Raw genomic sequence first — 14844 nt, forward strand, 5'->3', positions numbered from 1 at the left:
TACAGTTCAGTCTTTTTTCCAACAGTGTTTTAGTCATATCTGCTGGACTCCAGTAGCTGGAACTCTCCCAAACTCCCAGGGGACCTGACAGTGCATCATCAGTGGTGACAATTGTAACTGAGTCAAGACAAGCATTTACTCATCAGTGAATGAATAATCTTGGATTTAATATGTGTTCATTTACACATATATCAAATTCATTCTCTGATTGCAATGTAACAGTGACTCCAGTTTTGAAGTCTAATTGCAGAGAAGCTGCTTGTTACAGGTTATTTCATTCAGTAGGTTGGTCATTATAGTAAAGATTTGCTCATAAAACAATTTGAAATCATTTCCTGGCTGTTTTAGATCTGCTTTTGTAGCTAATATTAGATTATGAGAGAAGAAAGAATATATTAATCAGGTAACCCTTCTCAATAACTTTGTTTCATGTTTCATAATGGCTATTGATTTAATTCCCACCATTCTTTCATTGCTTGAAGATAAAAATACAGGAAAATTCATCTTTATTTCATATAGCATCTTTCAAAGAAACTGCATCTTCAAATGCTTTAGCAGGTTAGAAGGAAAGACAAGATAAATTACAGGAAGAGTAGTGCAAAGTGGATTGGTATAAATTAAGGATTAACGCTCAAGAGAGCATTTCTAGAGGGTGAAATCAATTGAGAGACCTAGACTACAGAACTGTCAGAGGTAACATACAAGGTTTTTATTTGGACAATACAATGTTAAGGCAAAATGTTTCCATGCCACTTTTCTAGATGACTGGAGCTGCAAAAGAGTGAAGCTGCTGTACTCAACACCTGTGAGAACGGCACAGCCGCTGCTAGCTGGCAGGGATTGGGGAAGGAGGATGGGAGAGATGCTCTATGCGTGGATGGCTGGGAAAGCCTTGTGAGGACCTTAACAACAAGGGTACTAAGGAGCAGTTTTGAACCGTGGGCTTTCATGTCCTAAAGAGCAATGGCAAGCAAAGATGGCTGCTTGGGAGTGGCTGATGCATATAGCGTGATATCATTATGTACCTATTGGACAAGGCAGTAGGTGAAGAGGACATAAAGGAGAGTTTCACAATTTTGAAATAAAAGTGAGAATTTAGGACTAATAGAGGCAAGGAGACAGTAATGAACATGCTGATGGATGCAGAAGTAATAATAGATGGACGCTTCTGGAACAGGATGCTGGATTGTGAAAACTATTAAGAAAGCCAAAAGTGATGGAGGAAGAAGTTAGATGGGTTTTCCTGAGCTTCTCCTCAAGAAAATATTTGTTTTGAAAAGATGTAGTGAAATGAGACTGAACGAAAGCCAGTTAAACATTTAGTTAGTCAAAGCTTGCAGGGAAATTTGCTGGGGAGAAATGATCAAGCATGTACAGAGATACCCATAGTAGAGTACCTGCAGCAGAGAATCCAGTGCTAATACTAGAAACAGAGAGAAGAGCAGAGAGCATCAATACTGCCCATTGACTCAAGTAAGTGTATTTGTAAATATGTACAGATAATTATGTGATATTATGCATTTAGGGGACACCTGTTAATTTGCAGAGCTCCCTCAAGCCTCAGGTACTGAGAGGAACACGCAGCTTGCTGGTCACCATCTCATGCTTCCCACCATGCAGCGTGGCACTGCTGCCTCTCCCCTGCCCATGAGAGCCTGGGTGCTGGATATTGTGTGGTGTCGGGTTGCTGAGCTGTCCCCGGTGAGAGATGTCCCAGAGCTTGGAGAGACAATGGCCTGTGTGGCAGCCAGCACATGCTGTATCATTATGTACCTTCCTCCACAGCAGCTTGGCTGTGAGCCACCTCCTGTCGTGGGACCCAGCACACCCATCGCGCAACCCTGGGCATGTGTCGATACAATCAGATGCTAATTTCCCCCATCTCTATAACTGTCGCAGCAAACGGTGCAAATAAAGTTCCCGATAACTCAAGAAGCCTGTTTACCTCACCAGTAAAGAAATGGTCCCTGTCCTAAAGATCTCTGTGTGTGCCTGGAGGAGCTGGAGTAAGCAGACTCGAGTGCCTGTGCTCCCTTTCTTGTCTTACTCAACTGTGCTGCATAAGCCCTCTTGGGCTGCGGGGGAGCTGGGACTGTTAAGTTGCCCTGTTGCGCATTTCCCGACCATAGGCACTTCTGTGGTCCCTTGCTCTTGTGAGTAGCCTAACTGATGAACTGTCTGCAAAAGTTGAGCATCGACACCACTGGAAGAGAAAAAGAGAAAGCAATATGCATTAACTGTGCCTACATATGATATAAATTAACTGTGAGTATCTAAGGCATAAAAAAAGATACTGTGAATTCTGCCTTTCACCATTCTGCCCGTCAAGATATGGGTCAAGAAAAAAAGAGATATTTTCTGAATGAAAATGCTGCCTTTGTTTTGAAAGTGGATTTTGATTTTGTTTTTTCTCCTTGGCATAATAATTGTTACCTCTCATATGGTTTCTGTATTCTTTCCCAACATTTGTTTATCTAATTAATTCTGCCTTTTTATGCATGTGAGGTTGCTTAAATTTCTCATGGGACCTCTCCCCTGCCTGTGTTACACCAACTGGCCTTTTCATGTTGCTATTTTTCTTAATTATCCCTGACACAATACTGAAAAATGGGAAACTTATTTGCAGGAAGTAAAACAAAAGTCTCCTTGACCACGAACAGCAAAATAACCCCAGTCCTTATCACTTATTCGTTACAGCTAAAGCCTAGCTTTTATTTTTATAATCCCTAGAATTGCAAATTACATGAAATAGGTGAGGCGACCTAATAGTTGCTGCCAGCACTTCTACCTCCTTCCCTTCTGTCTTGACCACGTGGTCCCACCCTCTCACTTCCACTGGGTCTAATGCTTGTCTCTCCTTACAGTTATCTGATTTAACTCATTTGGGGGAACAAATACTTTTCTGCCTAGTGAATGAATTGCCCTGGCTTGCTGTGTATTTGGGCAAGCACGGGAGCTGGTATGCAGGGACGCACCCCTTTGGGAGAGAGAGCAGGAGAGAGGGCTGGCCAGCAGGGAACCAAACTAAGGACAGGAGAGCAAGATGCCGTTTCAGACGGCAGTGAGCAGTCACATAGGCTCAGCTCTATGCCATGAAGTGCTATTAACAACAGTGAGAGGGAAGAAAATCTGAATCAAAGCTCTGTGTTGTTGCTGATAATACTCAACAACGTATGACTGGACTTGCTGAATTCAACAGTGATGATACCGTGGAAAGGCTGTAGGTTTCTAACTTGGTGACTTGATCTAAACACAAGACTTGATCTAAACACCTGCCAACATCATGTGTGCAGCGTCTCTGTCTGAAGGCCTTCCTGGTAATATAGGTATCTGCTGTGGGCATTGGCTACGTTATTAGGTGTATTACATTCAGAAGCAAGTTATGTGTTTATACATGGAATCCTAGCCCCAGACCTTGTCTTCCTGAGCTGTACCAAAACTGGTGCTCTTAAAACCAAGAGACATTTAGTGTTTACTTTTTCTTCCCTCCTTCATCTGGAAGCCAGTTTAGGAAATAGTTCTTCAGGCTTAGTTTGGGCAGTCATAAAAGTCTTTCATCATTACGAATTCATGTCATTGTAACCAGTGCTATGATTGGAATTGGCATTAATGAATAACGAACATGACATAATCCTATCTCCTGTGGTGCAACAACCCTCCAGCAGAGCCTCAAGTGCAGCAGTGCTATTACTGAAGAACCAACCTTTGGAAAGAATAGGTTGGCAGGCCATAAACTGTGAAAAACATTACCTGGCGTAGTGAGAAACCTCCTAATTAGCCCAGCTGTGAAAACTGACATAGTAGGAGCCTTGCCTGAGCTTAATTTCCATCACAGCAGCAAAACTTCTGTCCCAAGGGCAGGGGAAAAAAGTGGCCACTGTGGGAGGGGAAGGGGCTACACAGGAGAGGACTTTCCAAATTAGAGAAAATGAACTCAAAAGTACTTTTATACTGTCCCGCCTCACAAGACAGGCAGCGTTTAGTTGATAGCAGCATCGGAAATGTGATGCAATGAGTTTAATTGTCTTAGTTTTGCGGGCTATTAATCTACAGCCCTGCTGGGGTGCCATGGTAACAGATGCAGCTCCCGGCTGAGATTGCACCAGGTGTGGGAAGTCATTCTCTGTTCTGGATTTGTGACACAGTTTTTGTAAACTTCTGCTCTTACATCTTCATCCTCAGCGTACTGAAAAAGTGCAGCGGATTTATTTAAGCCTGTATTACGTTTGGACCTTGGAGAGAGAGGGAAATCAAACCAGTAAAAAGGCCCACAGAATTAAACTGTATTTTGGGGAATGTAATGTTAGGGGCAGGCTACAACAAACTGCCCCATGCATTTCTTTTCCAAATACATTTGCCTGAACCTGTGTGGGGATAAAAAGGGCTTTACAAACCTGTGGCATAACATTTACACAGCCTTTTGCAAAGCCTTCACTTTCCAGAGCAAAAGGTATTGGGTGACAGTGTTTCTCAATTTACATTGGTGAGGGTAATTGTGATTCTTCCTCTGTCTGGAAAAAAATCCCAGAGAGACTTGATGAACAGCACGATGCTTGGAGACATTGGAGGCTGTGCAATGCAAAAATCACCATTTAGCATGAACAAAGTGAGTCTGTTAGATATAATGTAACTTATATCTGATACTGAGGTAATTTCGAAAACAAAAATCCAGCATTTTCCAAAGTCACAGATCTACTTAGTCTAAATCGAGAGAATGAGGCATCTCACACAGCATCTGGTGCTAGAAGTGACTGTCACTATCTAAGCAGTTGGGCTTTTTGACTGAGGGCAGGTAAGGGCTAAATTAGAGCCATGAGGAAACCAGGTACGTGCGGGAATGGAGACCTGGAGCCTAGCGAGCCTCACAGAGGTGTTTCACAGGAATGTTGGAAACAGCCAGCGAGGTACCAGCCTGTAGCAAGAGGGTGCTTATGCTGGGGAGCGATGTGATTTTCTGCGTGTCTGCTGGCAAACGTTGGTTGCATGTCTCCACGTGTCACACAGCGGGGACACGGTACCAGCAGCGTGTGATTCAGCACACAAAGTGCCTGGGGACCTGAGATGTGGTGGTTACATGAGAACGTGGCTGCAGCTAGGGTGGCCGCATCAACCTCCCCGTTGGGTCTGGTCTGTGGCCAGAACCATGCCTGGGAATCGTTGTGGGAGACTGTTAGTTGCCAAGTACCCATGCCAGGTGCATTTCTGACAGCTGAACAGCATCCGTGATGAGCTTGCGTGGCCACGGGGTGTCCCCTGGCTCTGTTGCCTTCACTAGGCTCACTTGCACAGGAGAGCAACAGAGTGCAGTCAGTGTTGCTGTATGCCTGCTGAAGGACAAGAGGTTGTCTAAGGCAGGTGAATTCTGCAATAAAATGCATGCCTCTTCTGAAAGAAGGCAGCATGCAGTCCAGCCTTTCACTAGTTTCGCATTTTTGAGTGTTTTCATATTTCTGTAACATGACTGAAGATAACAGCTCTTCAGTTAACACTATGTGCAAAAGTCCCTCATTCTAAGTGCTCTTTTGCTCTCCCTTTTGCTAAAACACCTCTGATAAAAAACTGGCTTTTGGTTTTGATTGTTAGGACCACGCAGTACAGTTTTCACTGTTTAATAGCTGGTTTCATGGTTCCCTTGTAAATATCCAAATTATTGTATTCTGTACCAGAACTAGGAGTAAACATGTTCTGATAATAATAGCTGTAGAGAAGCCTGGCTGCAGAGCAATGGAACAGCAAGAGCAAAACCGTTTATTGAATAACTGTTAAAATATGTTGTTATAAATAATCAATAGTTCTCCTGACAAAACATACTGCTATTAAAAACGGAGATGAGATGATGTGATGGATCAGTATTTATTTTTTTAGAAGTGCTATTTCTTTTACCTAACAAATTCTCTATGTTTAAATGAACTGCACTGCTTTTCTTTCTTCACAGTGCTAGGCTCGTGAACTCACAACGCCAGCAATCACCTACCACTCAGGAAAATTAGCTTTTGAATTTACAACAGCCCTTCATTTGGCTGTGTTGGCTGCAATTTTTAGAAGTAATTAGTTTTGTACTTTGTTGATGTGTTTCTCACATTCTCAATAAGCAATGGGAGGTTTGAGAGAGAATATAAATCTGTAATTTTATTTTAAGGATTTCTTTTTGTTGTTCTTGTATTATTACTTCTTTTATCATTCTAATACATGTAGAAGTCAATTTAAGTCATAAGAACCCCTGAGTGTCACATTCTGCCACTTCAGCATTGTAATAAATCTTACTTCAGTCAAGAAATGGTCCTCTTCATTTCAAAGGGACCACTTACTGAAGTAGTTGCTAGTAGGCATGGATAAGAACAGCAGACTCTGGCTGACAACCTTTGACTTGCACGCAACTCCTTGAATGGGTAGATGCCCACCAACATGACTGAGGAGTGCAAAGCCAACTCCATAGCTCCTGTCTATATTACAAATTACTGTGCACCTTTATATGTGGTCTCTTATAGCTATATGGTGAAACTGAAAGGCCAGCATACTCATTAGGTGATTTAAGCTGTCTCCATGAGTGGAAAATGTTGGTTTGGAGACTGTAGATCATCAATAAGTTGCTCATGTGTGAAATGAAAAGCCACCTTGAGGTCAGCTTCCAGTAAATTCATCCTGAGCTCAGGCGATTTGGAAACACCTGGCTAAGCCCACTAATTATTTGATTGACTGCTATGACTTGAAAAACAAGAAAGAGGTATCAGACAATAATGACTTAATCTGAACTTTTAAACACTGCTGCTTTTTCAAATAAAGAGATCAGGGTCTGTAGCAAATGCAGCTGCCACAGGGCAGCACAGCCCTCTTGTCTGCAGTGATAATAGCTCTCTACAAGGAGCCCACAGCCTTCTTGATCTGATGAGTTGCATGCCAAGAACTTTAGACAACCAGATTCATGAGACATGACCCGCCATACTGGGGAGCCGAAGGATAGTGGAGGTTGAAGGGTGATGCAGCCAACAATGCTTTCTTAGGGTTCCTGCCTCCTTACAGCAGGATGGAGCTGGCTGCAGGGGGGATGCAGCAGGTTCCCAAGATCAGGCAGTGCCATCAGCCTCTGCCACTTCTGTGTGCCCCTTTCCTCCCCACGCTGAGGATTCAGATTACACAGCAATCCCTGTGGCAGTGCTGGCTCGCCTCCGATTACATGATCTAAGAGCCATGACCTAATGAGAAGTTAAAAGAGTGGATCAGAAAGCATTTGAAAGCTGTGATTCTTCTGCTTTTAAGTTGCATTTTTTGCTGATTCCCCAATAGCTCTTATTTCCAAATGTTTGATATTGCTTTGATCTTTGCGTCCAATGCTATGGGCTTACAAGGCTGTAATTTCTTACCTGCCCAATATGCATTTTTTTGAGGAAGTCACCAATGCTGTATCCCCTGTTGACACTATTGACATTGTACTGTTCTAAGCCTAACATAAGCTAAAGAGTCCATTTGTCAAGTGGGTTTGTGATGCCTTACAAATTTTAAACATGTGAAGATAGTATTTAGGTAATGCAGATTGAATTTTGTATAGGTAAAAGGGATATATGAACTGTATGGATGTAATTTTGGCAGTCTATACCTGAGCATTTCTGAAATACATGTTGTGAAGGAGCAATTAATGACTGGTAAATAACAAAGAGGTTCCAAATTCTTAACTGAAACCCCGGTCCGTGTGCTCTATCAATTAAGGACACTGTTCTGTCGGTTTTCAAGGGAGTTTTTTAATCTGTTGCAGTTATTAACTATAACTTAATACTGTTGTAAATAAAAATTAAGCTATCATGTAGGATGTTTCTGAGGGTTCCTTTTGTGACTTCACGTCAGAAATGCCAGAGACCTGAGAGATGTACATTAAATTATATTAAAAACATAGCTAGAGAATGCACATTAGGTTCACCTTATATCCTGCAGGTACCCACTCATCCAAACTCAAGGTACAGAATTCTCAAAGTCACAAAACCCTCTAATCTGAGTGAGGAAGGAGTGACAGCATCTCTCCCTCATCTGATGGTGTTGGGGCTAATGAGCCCAAGGGGAGCACCTTGCCAGGCGTACACAGGGTTTCTCTTTCAGGACTCACTTTACCTCACCTCGCTCACGGCACTGCATCCTTCAGACATACCCTCAAAACAAGCCAGTGCCGTCTCAAGAGTGTGCGCTAACAGCACACTGACTGGTCTCTGATGGAGATGCATACCAGTGCTCATCCTTTCCAAGTCCTATTGCTCTCTTCAGAGTGAATTGGGCAGTAAGCTTGCCATATCTGGGGTTGTGCTAGCCCTGCAGTTGCTGCTAGAGCTGCAGCTGTAGTCATCCTCGGACACAAAGTGAGCACGGCTAGCAGGGGGCTCAGCATGCCCAACCTGCACAGCCTTTTCCCCCCAAGCCCTGCCTACCACCACTGCTTGTGCTAGAGCAGTGCTCTAGCGTTACGCCATCTGCAGCCCCATTAATAAAGAATTAATAATGCTTAATGAATGAAGCAGCTTGGGAGGTAAAATGAGGTTCAGGAAGCTACGGCTGGTAGGCTATCAAAGACAGTGTACTGTCTGCGCTGCAGCTGGGACATGTACTGAGCTCTGCTGTGCTCTGCCGTGCCCACTCTGAGGCTGAGGGACAGGCTGAGAGCCCCAACAAGGGCAGGGGCCAAGGCAGCACACTCCAGCCCTTCCAGAGGTACCAGTCCTATGAGTCTCTGATTTTGTTGTGGCATAAGGTATCATAAGCTATTTGGGATGATAAAAGTTTTCTGAGCGTTCACAGGCTAGTTATTAACTTACTACAATGTCTTTATCTGTATGTGTGAACTACTACTACTGTAGTAAAGCTCTAGAGATTGATGTGAGCCAACAGGAACATGGCTTTTTGCCATGCTCCCTATGGACACCACTGCTGTTTTAGTAAATAAGTTGATTTAGAAGAAATCACCATGGAATTTAATAACTCTTACAGCTAACCTAATTTTCTCTAGAAAGGATTTAAGCTTTTCTAGTAGACTGGATGGTATGTCAACCCAGCATCAAGAATTTCTGCCTTTTTCCTACTGCGTGACTGGCATCCTGCCACACTGATCTAAAGTGAATTACAGTAGGGGAAAACGTCGTTTAAGAATACTAGAAAAATTAGTGTGATTGTTTTACTTAAAGAATTATATTGAAAACATTACTCAATCTGTTTTTCTTTTCTCAGTTAGTAGCCTCCATCGTGTTTATCAGCTTTGGCGTGGTAGCTGCGTTCTGTTGTGCAATAGTTGATGGAGTGTTTGCAGCACGACACATAGTAAGTACAGTGATTTTCTGTCATCTTTCACTTTTGATTACTTATGCCATTTCTAGCAGGAAAGCATTTTCTTTTGGTTTATGTCTAGCAGCACATTAGTTTTTTTGATAGTTCTCCTTGTTGGAGAAATGTCTTTTGGCAAAAAATCATCAGGAAAGCCCATCATGCCAATACCCAGAGACGGTGCCAGCTGCTTATTCATCTCTCAGGGAGTTCCAAATACAGAGGTGATGTAAAATGATGTAATGACGGGCATGCTAAAATGTGTACCTGCTTAGGAAAGGGAGGACACTTCAGCCACCACCAGCATTTGTTCCTTTCGCACAAAGGCTTTGTGGGCACGGTAAGGATTTGGAATGCACCAGACGGTGATGAGCACCAGAAGTCGCCATGGGATCTTTAGAGGAAAGTGGATTGCAACAGCACAAAGGGAACATTTTGTTGGAGCAAAGACAGCAGAGGAAGTGGCAGGCTTTGGTTAGAGGTAGTGTGAAGGGGGAACCTACTGAGTGACAAAAACCCCCAAATTCACCATCTGCCTGCCATCAAAGGGTGGGTGGGTTGTTTAACCACAGCCACTAGTATTTCCAGCGTGTCTTCAAAACCCAGTCCTCTTTCTTCCCCCAAACCTATTGCCATCTCTGCTTCAAAAGGACATTTATAGGCATTCACAGTACTGCAGCAGCAGTAGTATTACTAGTAGTTTACTAGTAGTATTACTATCTTATGAGTGCCTAGGAGTCTTTCTCACGACCTTCTCGTGTAAGCGCTAGACAAACTTAGAACAGAGGGGGTTTTTATTTTGGCTCACAGAGTTCAAATTAAAATATGAGACAAAAAGGACCAATAGAAGAACAAGACAGACTGGGCTGTGGGATCATTTGAATTTGCCAGTTTACATGTTAGGTATGTGTTGTTTGCTGTTCTGTCTTTTGTGACAGAATGCCTAAAAATCAACCTAAACCCAACTTTTTAACTGAGCTTTGATTTCCAAAAGCATCAGGAAATAATTAGTTACATATTTTGATAGACACTAGAACTCAGATGTAGTGTGCTGCATAATACAGCAAGTATGATGGTATATGACCCCCTTGCTGCCATGAAATATCATGGGCCTGTTCATCTTTCTGTTTATGTTCATTGAGGGGCAGCATAACATCACTGGCATCAGTAGAACTATGCTTAATCTTCTGTTAGCAAATGCATCAGAATAATTAGGCTTTGGATCACTTGGAGCATAAAGTTGTAAACCAATTTCTTCTTTACTGTTATTGAAGAGGACTTTAAACCAAATGTGGCCTTCAGAACCTCAACGTGCATTGCACAAAGAAGGAGACATTTATTGGTATAAACAACCGAGTTGTGCAATGTGAGCATGAATAAACACTCTGGATTGTAATCATGTTTTGTGCTAAACAGACCCTGCCAGATGCTGAAGTGGCCTGCTTTTACTCGGATTCTCCCTGCTGTTGCTCTGGATGACACTTGGTATAACTTTGCCTCTGATTAGTGTGAGCCCAGGGAGCCTTTCCATGGGAGCTACTTAAAAGAGGAGGGGAGCAGATTCCTATTTAGGTTTCTTGCTCCTGAAAATTCAGTGGTTGTGCCCCAGGAAACCATAGCCACTTATGCAAATATTGGACCTGTCTCCTAATTTCCCAGGAACCAGATGTATTTTTGTCCTGCTTCGATGTGATCATTAGGAAGTGTTCAGATGGCACTTGTACAGTCTTACACCTTATAACTGCAATGCAGCCATGCAGCCACAGCGCCCCACTGCTGAGGTTAGACACGACCTCGCCTTCTCTGAGGCGAGTTACTGCGTCAGAGGGCAGTGTGTGTGCCCAATCTCAAACACAGAGACAGGCATCGTCCCTGTCATCTTTTTAGGTTTTCCTTTGTCAGTTTGCACTCTTTTGGCTTTAAGTTCCTTTCACATACATTACTTAGCTATTCTAGAAACGACACTGCTTCCTATCTGAATCAAACAACAATATCGTATTTGAATATTATTGTACCTTTATATCTGAAGAAACAGCATCTCATACGTAATACCTAGAGTTTATATTTGCTTCCTCTTTATTGTAGCATAAATAGCTGCGTGGCATTGCTTGCTGTCATGGCACGCCCTTGATGTGTTGTTACAGTCTAGAAGTGATTCAGTTCATTGCAGTGCTCTCTGGGCAGAAAGTGCACCAGCGAGTTGTCGTAGGAAAGCACCAAGGCACAAAGTCATTGCACTCACCCAAGAAGAAAGCATCTTACAATCTTGGGTGCAGTTCTGTATCTGGTTAAGTCAGTGACTGGGTATGACTGCATCATCTGTGCAGAGCTGGAGACTGGAAGGGGCTGGTCGCCATCCAGCCATCCCTCAGAGTGCTGGAGATGTACAACCCAATGACATGAACCTGCTCCAGTCACAGCATGACATGTTTCATGGAAATCCGTTTCCAGCAGCTTACGTTTGGGCCGAACTTTGTTTATCATGACATCTGTCTCTTCTGGTCTCCTTCATATATTACAGACCAAAGAAATACTTAGTACTACCATTTGTTGGAAAACTAATTTGCGTGTCAACATGGTCATACTCACTTCATCTCATTCTCCTCCTCCTAAGGAGGAGCTTAATAGGATCAGGTGAAATAAAGGTGTACATCACCTAATTTCGCTGACTAACACACCTGGGGAAATCTGTAGGGGTGGTAGTGTAAGTACACTCCCAATATGATTTAAAGGAACGGTGGGGCCTTATCAAAAGAAGGTGTGTCATGCAGACTACGGTGTCATTGCCACTGTGTTACGTCCCCTTTGCGTCACAGCTAATTTCCTTCAGGGAGAGCAGTAACACCACATTCAGTCCATTCCCCACAGGCCAGTACCAGGCATTTTCAGACCTGTGTTGTGCTGTTGCTACATAACTTTGGGGCATAACTGCTGGAGAATGGGACTAAACTGTCTTCCATTCAGGGAAAGGACAAACTCCTGGCCTGTCAGAGCAGGTGCCCAGTCTACACTAAAGCCATAAAGTTTTCATGAGGAGGAGTTGGGCTGCATTCACTTCTCTGTCTCCAGTATCAGGGTGCTGATATCAAGGCTCCAGGTCCCTTTTCTCCTGGAGGGAGAAGTACTAGCTGAAGCCAGGCAGGCTTCAGACCGACAACAAATACAACATCCTCCTTCACATCAATTTGGAATAAGAAATGTCTCCCGTTTTTCTTTGTTTTTTTTAACTTCATTCGAGTTGGGAGGGATGTGAAGAAGGCAAATTACGTTATTATAGATTTTTCTTAGTGTGTGCCTGCTGTCAAATGGAGAATATTACTGTTGCACATTTTTTCCTGCTCTTGTAAGACTGTTGATAGAATAATAAAATACTTTCTCTGTTTTATTTTCTTCCCAAGAAGGCATAAAATTGACAAAAATTCTTCCAGGAAAGGATGTATTTCAGAAAAGAGATATTTAAATTATTTAAGACTCATTTTAAAACACTTTGCTTAATAGAAAGTTCTGGAGCACAGCACTTATATAATTAAGAACACTGAAGGAAAAGGAGCTTGATTTAAAATAGCAGTAGCTTATTTAAAACATAATGCAGATGTAATTTACTGTGCAAAGTTAATTTCGCCATTGGTCCCTTCAGCTACACTTTTCACCTTCAAAAAAAGAAGCCAGAATCAAATGAAACAAATCAAAGCTGGCATTAATGTGCAGTGATGTTATTTCAGAAAAATATGGTGATCACAGGAATCCATTATCTGAATTTGTGTTTGCTTGAGATGTTTTGTTATTTAGCAGATGAGAATAGCCCAGTTGCGCAACAGCTAATGGAGATCATTCAACAGCCTCCTCTCACCACACGGGGAGACCCACTGTCCCACCTCACATACGCATTCTCTGCAATACCTACTACCCTCCTATCCATGACTGCAAGCCTTGGCCACATGATCCTTAGCTTTGCAGGTATCCCCCAGGCAGAACCCAAAATAGCCAGCAGCAAGAAATCCAGTTATGAAGTGAGGAAATTGCCTGCAAGAGCTTCCTGAGAAGGTTAGGAAGATGACAGGTAGCAAAAGCATGGGCAGATATTTTAAGCTGTGGAGACAAATGCTTTGTATCATCTTTTCACATGCTCAGCTGGGAATCATGGAACATCGGTACTGGCACATGGCCAGTCGCATTTTCCTGAAGTATGGGATAAAAAGAGACTCTGATGTGCCTGAAAGCTCTGGGAGAAACCAAGGGCTCAGGCAGGGGAAGTTCTCTCTGCTTGACTATAACAACTGCTTTTTGATCTTGTTGAGTGGAATTCACAGACCACACCTGGAGAGATTTATTAGAGGGGGTCCACTAAAAAGAAAAAGCAGAGCTGAAGAGCTTGGGATAGTACCAATGAGAACACCAGAAGATACAGCAGTGAAATTGCAACTTGGGACGGTTGCCATTATCCTTTCTCTATGCACCTCTTTGACTTTGTCTTCTCTGTAACAATTCTTCAGGTAGTTCAATACAGCAACAAAAATACCCCTAAGCCTTCCTTTCTCCTCATTGAACAAGCCCAGTTCCTTCAACCCATCCTGGTACATCCTGTCCTTCAGTCTTCTGATCATTTAGCAGCCCTCCACTGGTCATACTGTAATTTGTCAAGGTCTTTCTTATATTGGAGAGGGATCAAAATTGGACGCCATACTGAGAAGTGGCCTCATGAGCGTTCAGCAAAAAGGAATAATCACTTCTTCCAGCCTTCTGGTGGTGGTTTGCTAATGCAGCGCAATACGCAGTTGGCCATCACTTTTGCAAAAGCACCCTGCTAACGTATGTCCAACTTGTCCACAAACACATCTGTTTTTTTCTTTGCCAAGCTGCTACCTAGTCAGCTTGGACTGTTGCCTGGGGTTATTCCAGCTCAGATGCAGGATTTTACATTGACGCTGTAGAAAAACTGACAGGATATAGTCAAAGAATTTAGATTCAGGTTCAACTATTTTTAAAGATGCACTAGATTTCTAAATTTCTGTAACCAACAGAAAAGAATAAAAAAGTTTGGATGCTCTATTAATTGCCATTTCATTACCATTTTTGGCTTTCTTTTAAGCATGAACTGGGCTGAATTTTCTGTGTTTATAAAGCCTAAGACTTTGATAATGACCCTTATGTACCTCATCATTAATTACTGCTACATACTCTTAGCTGAAGTTCTGTTTTAATGCAGTTTATGGACAGGTGTGAACTTGCTTTAAAAGGAAGTGATTTTTAGGAGAGTCTGATTTTATATGGTGCAATGAAGGGACAGCATAAATCTACGGATCAGAACTGCTGTCCTGTCCCCTTGTGCTTGGAGCTGGGTTCCTCTGCCACAGAGAGCTGTAAGGCCCCATGAAAAGCTCGGCCAAGGGCTGTGTAGCTAAAGTGTCTTAGAAGTGCTTCCAGGATGTTCCTCTGAAATAGTCATTATTTCAGGGGCTTCCTAAAAGCAGCCTCCATGTTTTTTATCTGGGTGGGTTGAATGGACACATCTTTGAATGAATGCTTGCATAGTGTAATGGATGGTGA

The 14844-nt window shown here is 42.7% G+C and overlaps 1 protein-coding gene across 1 annotated transcript in view; it reads left to right on the plus strand.

The window, feature by feature from the left end:
- Positions 1 to 14844, plus strand: part of TMEM255B (transmembrane protein 255B) — a 69660-nt gene that overhangs the window by 15257 nt on the left and 39559 nt on the right. The window contains exon 3 of the mRNA XM_019471213.1: positions 9205 to 9294. Within this exon, the coding sequence (XP_019326758.1) occupies positions 9205 to 9294 (90 nt within the window). The remainder of the gene's footprint in view (positions 1 to 9204; positions 9295 to 14844) is intronic.

Source organism: Aptenodytes forsteri, unplaced genomic scaffold, assembly GCF_000699145.1.
Source record: "Aptenodytes forsteri isolate BGI_AS27 unplaced genomic scaffold, ASM69914v1 Scaffold96, whole genome shotgun sequence".
Taxonomy (NCBI): domain Eukaryota; kingdom Metazoa; phylum Chordata; class Aves; order Sphenisciformes; family Spheniscidae; genus Aptenodytes; species Aptenodytes forsteri.